This window comes from Cyprinus carpio, chromosome B6, assembly GCF_018340385.1.
Source record: "Cyprinus carpio isolate SPL01 chromosome B6, ASM1834038v1, whole genome shotgun sequence".
Taxonomy (NCBI): domain Eukaryota; kingdom Metazoa; phylum Chordata; class Actinopteri; order Cypriniformes; family Cyprinidae; genus Cyprinus; species Cyprinus carpio.
In genome coordinates this window covers 30,063,948-30,076,447 of record NC_056602.1, presented here as the reverse complement: position 1 = coordinate 30,076,447, position 12,500 = coordinate 30,063,948, and the positions used below count along the sequence as shown (strand labels likewise).

General features: G+C 32.0%; 1 protein-coding gene and 1 pseudogene across 1 annotated transcript in view; both read right to left on the bottom strand.

Moving 5' to 3' along the window:
• The window catches only part of LOC122137720 (serine hydroxymethyltransferase, mitochondrial-like), an 18,165-nt gene extending 14,211 nt beyond the window's left edge, over nt 1–3,954 (bottom strand). The window contains exon 1 of the mRNA XM_042726707.1: nt 3,800–3,954. Coding sequence (XP_042582641.1) covers nt 3,800–3,832 — 33 coding nt within the window. The 5' untranslated portion in view covers nt 3,833–3,954. The remainder of the gene's footprint in view (nt 1–3,799) is intronic.
• Nucleotides 3,955–7,156: 3,202 nt separating this feature from the next.
• LOC109097174 overlaps nt 7,157–12,500 on the bottom strand; it is a 49,331-nt pseudogene continuing 43,987 nt past the window's right edge.

The following is a 12,500-nucleotide window of genomic DNA, read 5'->3' as shown; positions in this document are numbered from 1 at the left end:
ACTCAAAAACATTAAACATAAAATACGTCTTTCTATCGTGTTTCCTCCCCCTAATGAATAATACCGTCATACGCAATTCATAAATGCACACAGGCGCGAGTGAATCAGGCTGATTCACTAATGAATCATTCTGAATCAGCTCAGTGAATCATTCAGAGTGATTCGTCACTCACACACACAAACAAAATAAAGGATATAATTAATAAATAGAAATAATACTCAATACATAATTATTTTATGTAAAAAAAAAAAAAAACAAAATTAAAAAAAACAAATAAAAAAAAAGTTTTAACTGAAATAAAAATGTAAATATAAAAACTTTCATTTTCACTTGTTGCCAATGAATTTTTATTGATGTTTTTATTGATGCATCTAACTTGGTGTACTAAAATAACAACAACAACAACAATAATAACAATAAACAATATTATTACGACTACCAAAAGTAAAAGTATTAAAAAAAAAATACAGAATATGTTTACTACATAAAAATCATTTAAAAAACAACAAAAAATACACCCCCCCCCAAAAAAAAAAACTACAAGTAAAACAAATAAAAACGAATTCAAACAACTGATACTAAAATAAGCGTCACAGTCACAGCAGTACATCTAGCAATAAATAAAAAAAAACTAACAACTGGCAGATACTTTATAACAATAAAAAAACATGTGTCTAAAAAAAAAACCTCCTTAACGTTTTAAAAACACAAAAACAATAACAACAAAAACCCACACAAAAAGCACAAAATAATAAGCAGAATTAGAAAAAACAATGATTAAAAAAAACAATGGCAGATATTTAGGCCAATGTGGGCGAAGATAAAAATCTGTCATTAATTTATCATTGTTATTGAAAAGTAAGAGCAAAAGATACAAATTACAAATACACATAACATACAAATAAAACAAACAGTGCTTTATTTTCTCCATATAGAGTGTATTTAGCAGTATTGAATCAAAAAATATAAAAATAAAACACTTGACTGCATAAATTATACATAGATTCTTATTAAAGCAACTGTACTAATGTTCTTCAGTCAAGAGCAGCGAGTGACTTTTCTTTTTGTGCTTTGTTGTTTTTATTACGATTGAGGTGGATAATTTCACAACAGTTTCAGACCAGCAGACACACACTGAACCAGTTCTGATGATGTGCATCACATAAACGTGCTTTAAAGCCTTCTGAAACCACTTATTTGGCTTTCTGTGATCTACTGAATTCTTCAGATTCAGATGAACCTGCAGGAATGAGGTTAATCATCGAGTGGCTGGCTACAGCTGCTTATGAAAGACGACTGATAAGATGACGTCAAACCCCAATAAATGAAAGTGTGACCCTTCATGAACCTGCGTCCAGTTTAAAAAACACCACTCTTTCTGTCCTGTTTGGCAGCAACAACAAAACAATGTTTAACATAAAGAGACGTCCAGTTTAAAAAACACCACTCTTTCTGTCCTGTTTGGCAGCAACAACAAAACAATGTTTAACATAAAGAGAAAGAAATGTACAAATGTGATTTTGTGTCCATAAAAAGCACATTAAATATAAGTAAAGAGTCTACTTTTAAGGTTTCAAATAAGTTTTTGGAGAATAAAATGTCAAAATTTGGTTGAAATAATGTTACATTGTCATTCAGTGTGACACAATATTTATGTAAAAATTTAAACAACAAGCTTATTCTGATATTTAAACATATAAAAGAATAAGAGATAAAATTAAACTTTATTTTAAATTAAAAACAAAAACTAACTCACAAATACAAAAAAGACTAGAAAAAATTTTAAAAATATAAAATTACAACTAATTAGTATTTAGGGTGAAAGTAATTAGACTTTAAATATGTCATAAATTGTAAATATTCCTGACGAGATTGTTACACTGAATGACATTTTAGTGCGTCTCTTCTGTAAATCCGGAAAAAATGTATGATATTTATTTTTTGCTCAGAAAAACGTAAACAAAATTGCAATTAAATTAAACATTTTTTTTTTTTTTTTGTGGGAAAAAACAATTTAAAGCAGTATTAAACTTAATGTTTATATGCTTAAACCCTTTTTCGTCTTTGACCAATATACTACACTTGTTTTTTAAATAGCTCCTGTTTTTAAACATTACAACAGTTTATATAATTATTTATAAGTTTATATGCTGTTAAAAGAAATATGAAATAATGTTAAAAAAAAGCAATACTATCAGATTCACAGCAGAGTTTTTTTGTAATAAATGATATTGTAAAAATAAATAAATAAAAATTAATTAATATATATATTTTTCTTTACCCAAAGCAAACTTGCGCTACATTAAATATTTTTATTTTTATTGGTTCATGCATTTCTTAGGAACATGCCAGTGCCAACAAAAAAGGTTTAAACATCCTTAAAATTATTTATCCTTAAGAAGAGAATACTATAAACCATTTATTCTCATTCTCTTTTTTTTCAAACTCAGGTTTAAAAATTGTTTTAAAATGACTTTTTTTTTTTTTTTCAAAAAATATTTTGCAGAAGCATTTTGTTAATGTTAAGCTTAAAGCAAATTTATTTATTATTATTTATTTTATTTTTTTTACTGGAAAACAAGACAAAAGAGCGATAAAGAACCTGATTCTTTAGTGCAACAGCACTTGAAGAATCAATATCAAACACTTCAGATTCGATTGTAGAAATACAAACATTGTGATTTTCTGCTCAGAAAACCGTTTCTACAGAACGGAAGCAGCTACTAACTAATGCCCTTCACTAAATCATGTTAATTCAGTCACAGACAAACACAAAAGATGCATTTGTTTGATATTCAGAAGCACGTTTAACTCATTCCCACAACAGCGAAAGCATGAAAGCACGTGAAACACAGACCCAAATAAATACCTGTATAGAAATATATTGTGCTGCACTTAACTTACAAACTCAGCAGAAAAGATAAAACACCTTGAGATGCAAAAGACTTACAAACTCAGCAGAAAAGATAAAACACCTTGAGATGCAAAAGACTGTTTATCTCACAACACAGACTCCTTTCTTGAAATTCTGAAAACTTTCTCAGAAATGCACAATATATAAACTTCTTTCTTGCAATTCTTACTCTTTTCCTCAACATTAAGAGTTTTCATCTTGCAATTCTGTTTTTTCCCCATTTTTATTTCCACCTCATAATCAAACATAAAGAGTTAACAGCGACGTTTTATCACACAAAACTGAAAAAGGAGATTATTTCAGACACAGTTATTTCTTTTTCTTTTGTTTTTTTAATGCAAAGGTAGAAACAGGCTTCCGTAGATATCAGATTCAAAAACACAGGTTAAAGCAATACATTTAGTAAATAAAGCATTGCATGTTTATGTGTTGAGATGCATGTGCGTAGTTGCATCACCTAACCAGTATAACCAGACTAGTTAACACAGATCTGCTGGTTACATCCCTTAGTTAGTGTAAATGTATGCAACTTTGAGCTTGAGATAGTGACAGCTCACAAATCCACAATAAATTCAGAACTGTCAAAGACTGTCATGCAACTGAAAAGTCGTAGTTTGTTAAACTTCTGCTGGACTACAAAACTACAAACTCAAATCACGCTTTTAAACAGCAGCCCTTTAAAAAACCGAGTGCCACGTCAATCCGAGCCTCCAGCGACTCAGTAACACTCTCATGCACGGGTCTGCATGTGACATCTGCATCGACACAAAACGCTTCTGATGCATATTCTATCATGCATGCACAAACAATGTGATCAATATCATCCCCGTTCTGATTTTATAAACAAAATCCACAAACTGTGCGTCATGCGTGTATAAACTCACCCTGATTAGTTGTCTCAGTGTCAGAGTTAACATGGTAAAGCGACCCAACTTCTCCTGGTTACAGCAGGTTTTGCGTTCGCACGGTTTTCGTCTGTTGCCAAAAGACAGCGGATTGAGAACCGCGAGTGCTCATGGGAAATGTAGTCCTGTCATAGAAGCGGCAGCTGCGCAGTCGGGGTTCAAGACGCTGGACTACAAACTGACGTCAGGACTTACTTATAAATATATAAATATTTTAAATTAGTTTCCCAATTTATCTGTAATTTTATGCTTTTTTATTTATTTAATTGCATTAGATATTATTATTCATATCCTTTTTTTCTGGTGTTTCATACAATTTAGTTTTTTTTATATAAATATTTTAAATTAGTTTATATTTTTAAATTTTAGTTGGTTTTAGTAATGTTGCGTTTTTGTCCAATTTATGTGCCTTGTATTTTTTTAGGCTAACTATTATGTGCCTTGTATTTTTTTAGGCTAACTATTTTTATATTTCATCAAAACAAAAAAAAAAATTAAAAAAAATTTAGAAATTTTATCATGCCAGCATCAATAAGTTAAACATTTTAAATATATTAATACATTTCAGTTTAGTTTAATAATTTTATTTATTTTATATTTTATTTTATAATATTTTAATTTGAGTTTCCTGTAAATTTCAATTTAATCTATCAATCAATGTAATCTCACAAATTAATGCATGCATCACAAAAATAACAATCATTGACCAATAATTATTTGCTGATTACATGGATTGAAATATCACCTCAATAACTCTCAGACAAAAATGTACAGTAAATTGCAGAAATGAATGCTTGCAATTGCAGTAATTCATTTCAAAACCCTAAAAAAAAACAAATTATAGGAATTTATCACAAACACACACACACACACACAAACACATTTATTTCCATGCATTCATGGTAATATCATTCTTATATAATCAAATATTATTCTGAATCATGGTAATATCATTCTGATATAAGCCAACATTAATGAGAAGGGGAGAGATCGTAATGATGAACTATCATATATATAAATATATTGTCACTTTTGTTTTTATCTTTAGTTTTTCTACTGGATTTTTTTTTTATATCAAAATAATTTAACAAGAAAAATACCCCACTCTATGAACACAAACACATACTTAATAGTAAATGAGGCATGTTTTCTCTTTCAGCTTCTGCGATGTGATCAGACCCTAAAAAACAAACAGACTGTGTGGAGAAAATGCACTTTTTACACTATATGCACAATAATTTACCATAGTAAAATAATCATACTTACAGAAGAAGTGTCAGCACGTGTGAAATAAATACAGCCTTGAGACTTTCTTAAAGCAGCATCATCATCAATAGTTTGATAATAACAGCAGGTCAGGAAGGTTAGATTTAATCATTTATTTGTGATACATTATTTACACACAATTTTCCCCATGTATACTATACACATCATCAAGCAATAACTTCTGCATTCCTCTCATATCTCTGATTCACAGACTGATCGGTGTCCGAAAATAAAGAAAGTCGCTTCCGTTTGATGCTTGACTTTAAAAACAAGAGAATGAACCGGGAATCATTCCATCTGTGTCTCTTCCAGCTTTATTCAGAGCTAGTAAATAGATAAGCTATGTCTTTAATTTCATAATATATAAAGGTGATTCATACGGGGGTGGATAACATTCTGTTAAATACATTCCTTTGGATCTGTTCATTATTCCACCAATAACGACTCAGATAGTCTGCTTATCCTGGAAGCTTTGGAGCTGATGAATCTGCACTCTTCAAAATAAAAGCCCTATATAAAAAAAAAATTCCAACAAGAAGAAGATTCTAAAATCAACCAAAAAAACATACAGCACTTCATAGATAGAAAAAAAAGTCTTAAGATAACTTTAGATCATAAAAAAATCTTCAAAAAGTAAAAAAAAAAAAAAAAGTGTTTATTTTAATAAATGCTCACTGAAATATTCTTTGAGGAAACAAAAATGATTTTCTAAGAAACTTTATTTTTACGAGTTTAAGGGAAAAATCTGGTGCTGTCAAACAATTAATCATGATTAATCCAAAATAAAAGTTTTTGTTTATATATGTACGTGTACTGTGTATATCTATTATGTATAAATAAATAAACACACATACAGTATATATTTAGAAACCTATTTACAAATTTAATATATTACAGTCTATTATTCTATGTTATATATAAACCTATAAATATATTTACTAATATATAAACAAAATATTTCTCTTAAAATATTTACATGAATGGTGTTTGTATTTATCTATCTATATATATAATCAAAATATACACAGTATGCACACATATATTATGTAAACAAAAACTTTATTTGGGATGCAATTAATCGTGATTAATCGTTTGACAGTGCTAGGAAAATCTTAAAGGTTTTGCTTCATTTCTCAAATTTACCCAGGTTTTCTTAATCATAATCATATTTTGTGTACATCTTGAAGTCAAAACTAATTCATGCTCCTGAACGATTCATCGTTGCACGTCATTCTAATGAAAATAAGTGTGTGTCTTCATCACCTTCCTTCATGACTGACATCAAAAATCCATATTTTTTTCATCCAACTGTTATAGAGACTATATTTCCATCATCATCCAAGCTAGTGAAGTCTGATGTGAAACCCTGATCAGACCATTAGAGACCAGATCTCAGCTGGTTTTCGTCTCCATTCTGAAAGACATAAGCAGGATCAGTAGAAAAACGACGCGTTCCCTGTTGGTCTTACAGTCGACGGACGAAAACAGACGAAAGCATAAAGAAACCAATATTAAGAGCTGAAGGGATTCGGGCGATTCTTTCTAAATGTGACCCTTGAACACAAAACCAGTCATAAGGATCAATTTTTTTGAAATTGAGATTTATGCATCATCTGAAAGCTGAATAAATAATCTCTCCATTGATGTGTGGTTTGTTAGGAGACACATATGATTTGTCTGAGATACAACTATTTGAAAATCTGGAATCTGATGGCAGGGAGCAAAAAAATCTAAATATTGAGAAAGGAAAATCATCTTTAAAGTTGTTCAAATGAAGTTTTTAGCAATGCATATTACTAATCAAAAATTAAGTTTTGATATATTTACGGTAGGAGATTTACACAATATCTTTCATGGAACATGATCTTTACTTAATATCCTAATGATTTTTGGCATAAAAGAAAAATTTATAATTTTGACCCATACAATGTATTGTTGGCTATTGCTACAAATATACCTGTGCTACTGATGACTGCTTTTGTGTTCACAGCGATGCCATAGAAGAACCATTTTTGGTTCCACAAAAGTGAAAGTGAAAGTGACGTGACATTCAGCCAACACACACTTCAGATGTTAAAGGTTCTTCTATGGCATTGTGAAGCACCTTTATATTTAAGAGTGAGGGTCACATATACAAATAAAACGCAGATGGAAAATGCCTGGTGAAGCCGCCTCATCCCAAATACGGATGCTCGCTCTGAAAGTTGTAGTCCGGACAGACCTTCTGCACCAGCTTGTAGTCGATGCTGAAGAAGGAGATGAAGATGCAGATGACTTTGAAGGGTTTGGCGCAGAGCCAGGACGAGTGCGACTGGGTGTTTTCGGTGAAGCAGGTCTGCGATGGATCGTAAAGGCAGGGTTTGGGCTTCTTGGAGCGGTCCGTCTTCTCGTACTCGACGCGACAGTTGAAGGTTTTGACGTCTTTGGGGTCGACGGTGGACTGGTGCTGTTGGTGGAACTGGATCTCCGGGTGAAGAGGGTTCTGGAGGACCTCGAACTCAACGATTTTGGACGGAGGAACGATGCTCACCGACACGTTCCCGAGACTGGAGGAGTTGTGGCGGAAGTAGACTGTAAACGTGCCGTTGACGTGGTCCACGATCTTCCCCGTCACCAGCAGGCTGAACTTGAGCGTCTTGGTGAAGTAGAAGTCGCCCCAGCCGAAGATCTTTTTTAGTCCATGGAGGTTTGAGGGAGGGCTTGCGTTTGGGACGGTAGCCCGTGTGATCCAGGAGCTGCGACTGGTTTCGCATCCATTCGTAGGGGTTCTGGAAGCTGAAGGTGGGCGGTTTGGGCTTCGTGGGCGTGTGGTCCAGCGTGGAGAATATCCTGGAGGTCTGGTGTGGAGGTTTGACGCCTCCTGACGGAGCGGGAACAGAGTACGGGAGGCTCTTGAAGACTGTGCCGGATGGTCCTTGCTCCATATAATCCAGAGATTTGCCCACCTGTTTCTCCAAGCCATGCACCTTTAAAAATAACAAACACAAATATTTGACTTTAGTCGGATAAACAGACATTTAAATATATAAATATAATACTTTAAAATGAAACAATAGTTATAAATATATTTAATTATATTTAAACTTTATAACAATATTTTATTATATTTAAACATTTAAATATAATTAAATATTTGACATTTTTAATGTCTTTAAAAATGAAAAACAAACATACAGTATGACTAAGAAATTTGATAAAGATGACTGTAATTAATACCAATTCAGATTTATTATTATTATTTTTTTTAATGGAATCATTTCATGTTTACATCTTAGTATGTACAGATATTGTGTACACAATCAAACACATCCACATGAATCAATAATAAATCAGCAGTGCATTGATTCTGTGATGTGTTTAGTCCTGATGGATTCAGTATTAATTGCTGAAGACAGAAACACAGAATAATTAAACGCCCAAAACACGATTGGATTTTGCACTTGTACTATTAGAGTGAAGAAATGATTATCAATGACTCAAGAAAAGCACATTTACTGTAATCAGCGTGAACACAGGATCAATAACACGCATCATTCTAGAGCGATGTTCATAATTCATACGCTGTCTCTCGACCATCTCTCTGGGACATTTCTATTTTTACATGTTGTTGTCGCTGCTCTATTTACACAGATCTGTCCTCGTGTCACTTCTGCTCTGTTTGCTTCTTGTCTTTAGTCCGGAGAGTGTGTGAATATTAATAAAGACTGATTGACTGGAAACAGAGACGCTTTTGGTGCTTACAGTATCTGACGTTATTCTGTTCTCATCATCTGACACACACCGGCACATACTGGAAAACAATAGAGAACAGGGCAAGAAAACCTTCATGCGCACTCACACACACACCCACATACACACACACACACACACACACACCCACATACACACACAATAACAAAAAGCCATGGAATAAAAATATGGTATGACTTTTTATCTTGCATTTTTATTTTTTATTTTTCTTGTGATTCTTATATCTCGAAATTCTTACTTTTTCCTTGCTATTTTGACCTTTTAACTCGCAATTCTTAGTTATCTTGCAATTTTTTCTTGCAATTCTGACTTTTCTCACAATTTTGAATTTCCTTGTGATCGTGAATTTATATCACGTAATTCTGAATTTTTTCTCACAATTCTGACTTTTCTCGCAATTCTTTTTCTCACAATTCTTATTTCTTGCAATTTCGACTTTTCTTGCAATTCTGACTTTTCTTGCAATTCTTTTTTCTTGCAATTCTGACTTTTTTCACAATTCTGACTTTTCTCGCAATTCTTTTTTCTTGCAATTCTGACTTTTTTCACAATTCTGACTTTTCTTGCAATTCTTTTTTCTTGCAATTCTGACTTTTCTCGCAATTCTTTTTTCTTGCAATTCTGACTTAACAGCAATTCTTTTTCTTGCAATTCTGACTTTTCTCGCAATTTAGACTTTTCTTACAATTCTTTTTTCTCACAATTCTTTTTTCTTGCAAATTCTGACTTTTCTCGCAATTCTTTTTTTCTTGCAATTCTGACTTTTCTCGAAATTCGTTTTTCTTGCAATTCTGAATTTTCTCGAAATTCGTTTTTCTTGCAATTCTGACTTTTCTCGCAATTCTTTTTTCTTGCAATGCTGACTTTTCTCGTAATTCTTTTTTCATGCAATTCTGACTTTTCTCGCAATTCGTTCTTCTTGCAATTCTGAATTTTCTCGCAATTCTTTTTTCTCGCAATTCTGACTTTTCTCGCAATTCGTTTTTCTTGCAATTCTGAATTTTCTCGCAATTCTTTTCTCTCAAAACTCAAAATTCTCTCAAAAAAATTTTCTCCCAACAATTACCACCCTCCCAGCATTATAGACTTTTCTTGCAATTCTTTTTCTTGCAATTTTGACTTTTCTCGCAATTCTGACATTTCTTTCAATTCTTTTTTCTTGCAATTCTGAATTTTCTCGAAATTCTTTTTTCTTGCAATTCTGAATTTTCTCGCAATTCTTTTTTCTCGCAATTCTGAATTTTCTTGCAATAATTTTTTCTCGCAATTCTGACCTTTCTCGCAGTTTAGACTTTTCTTGCAATTCTTTTTCTTGCAATTTTGACTTTTCTCGCAATTCTGACATTTCTTTCAATTCTTTTTTCTTGCAATTCATTTTCCACGCCATTTCTTGTGATTTTGACTTTTTTCTTGCCATTACGAGTTTATATCTTGCAATTCTGACTTTTTTCTTGCAACTGCAAAATTTTATCTCACACAACAGACTTTTCTTCTCAGAACTGTGTTTATATCATGCAATTCTGAGTTTGCATCTTGCATAATTGCAAAAAACATTTTATATCTACCTTTTATATATACAGATTTTTTTATTCTGTGGCAGAAACAGGCGTCCGTACTCCTCACTGAAAGGATCAAGCAGCACATTTTCAAACTTGTCATTGACATTATCATGATATGGTGAGTTTGAATATGTGCACTGACTGTCAGAGCTTAACAGATCTTAAATGAAGACTTCAATGAACAGCTTCAGTGATTGGGTCAAAAGAGCAGCAGAGAATAAACATCACATCACACATGAGCTGCTCTCGTCTTCATTACAGCTTCATCTGATTCCCATCCGCAAACATCCAAACACACGCTCATCAGTCTGCAGCAGCTGAACACAAGCATGTCGCCGTTTGTTACAACATTCATCAGTGCGGCTGCTAATGTATTCAATCAGTAAATTAATTTAGCTGCATGTGTCTTTGGAATCGAACCGATCATAGCGATTGATTAAAGAGGTATAAGTGAGGGAATATTGATCACTGACAGAACAGATTAAAAAAGAGCTGATGACGGATGCGTATTGAGCGGAGGATGACTGGAAGTACGTTTGAACACTCGTTTCTCACTTCAGTGCAGGAACTGCATCGTTCACCGCAGCTGTAACGCAGATTATTATTGAGCGCTGATCTCAGAAATAAAACACGACCAATGAACAATCATGGTTACATACGGGAATAACCGCGGTAAATAAACAAGAAGCCTTCAACTAACAAGAAAAAATTGAATTTTATTGTAAAAACTCAGTGGTGGCTGCTATAGTTAATTAAAATTAAATCAACTTAAAAAAATAAAAATTATAAAAATTATTAAACTTAATTTTTTAGCTACAAACACAAACATTTCTCTAGCATTTCTATAAAACAAAAACTGAAATAAAAATGTATACAAATTATATAGACATATTCAAAAAAATTACAAAAACTAATAAAAATGACAAAAGTACTACAACTTTAACTAAAATTAACATGAAACCAGAATATATAAAAATGCATTCTTTAAAATAACAAAAACTATAATAGTATCTGAGTTATACAATATTTGAATTTTATCTATCCATATTTTTATTGAAAATAGAAATTAACACTTTTATTCATTAAGGATGCATTCATTTGATCAAAAGTGACAGTAAATAAAAATATAACAAAACAAAACAATTCCAAATAAAATAAATTCTTTTCAACTTACTTTCCATCCATCAATCCTGAAAAATAAAATGTATCACAGCAGTTTCCACAAAAATATTCAAACATATACAACAATCATAAAAATCACAAAAGCAGCAAATCAGCATATTAGAATGATTTCTGAAGACCAAATAACACTTAACACTGAATAGTAATGATGCTGAAAATACAGCTGCGCATCACAGAAATAAATTACAGTTTAACAGAGATTCACATAGAAAACCAGAGAATTTAGATTGTAATAATATTTCACAATTTTACTGTATCTTTGATCAAATAAATCCCAGCCTTGAGCCCTCTTTCAGAAACATTTAAAAATCTTACCGACCCCAAACTTTGGTCAGCATATACCTCAGCATCTGCACGTCTCGCTGCATCAGCACCATCTGCTCTGCTGACCTCTGACCTCTATGACAGACGCCCTCGGGTCACCCTCACACTCACGTATCGGAACAAGCCCAGTGCCGATCAATGATGATTTCACATCATCACAGATCATTGATTTCACTGCTGTCACATATAAAATAATGGTTTCTATTTTAATATCCTTTCAAATATAATTTATTTCCGTGATCAAAGCTGAATTTCCATCATCATTACTCCAGTCTTCAGTGTCACATGATCTTCAGAAATCATTATAATATGATGATTTATTATTAGAATTATCAATGTTGGAAACAGTTATAATTTTTTTGGAAGCTGATACTTTTTTCAGGATTCTTTGATGAATAAAAAGTTAAAAAGAACAGCGTTTATTCAAAATATAAATCTTTTCTAACAATATAAATCTTTGCTATCGCTTCTTAACAATTTAACACATCCTTGCCGAATAAAAGTTTTAATATCTTTAAAAAAAAAAAAAAAAAAATTACTGACCCTAAAACTTTTGAACTGTAGTGTATATTGCCAGAAAAAAATTATATTTTAAATAA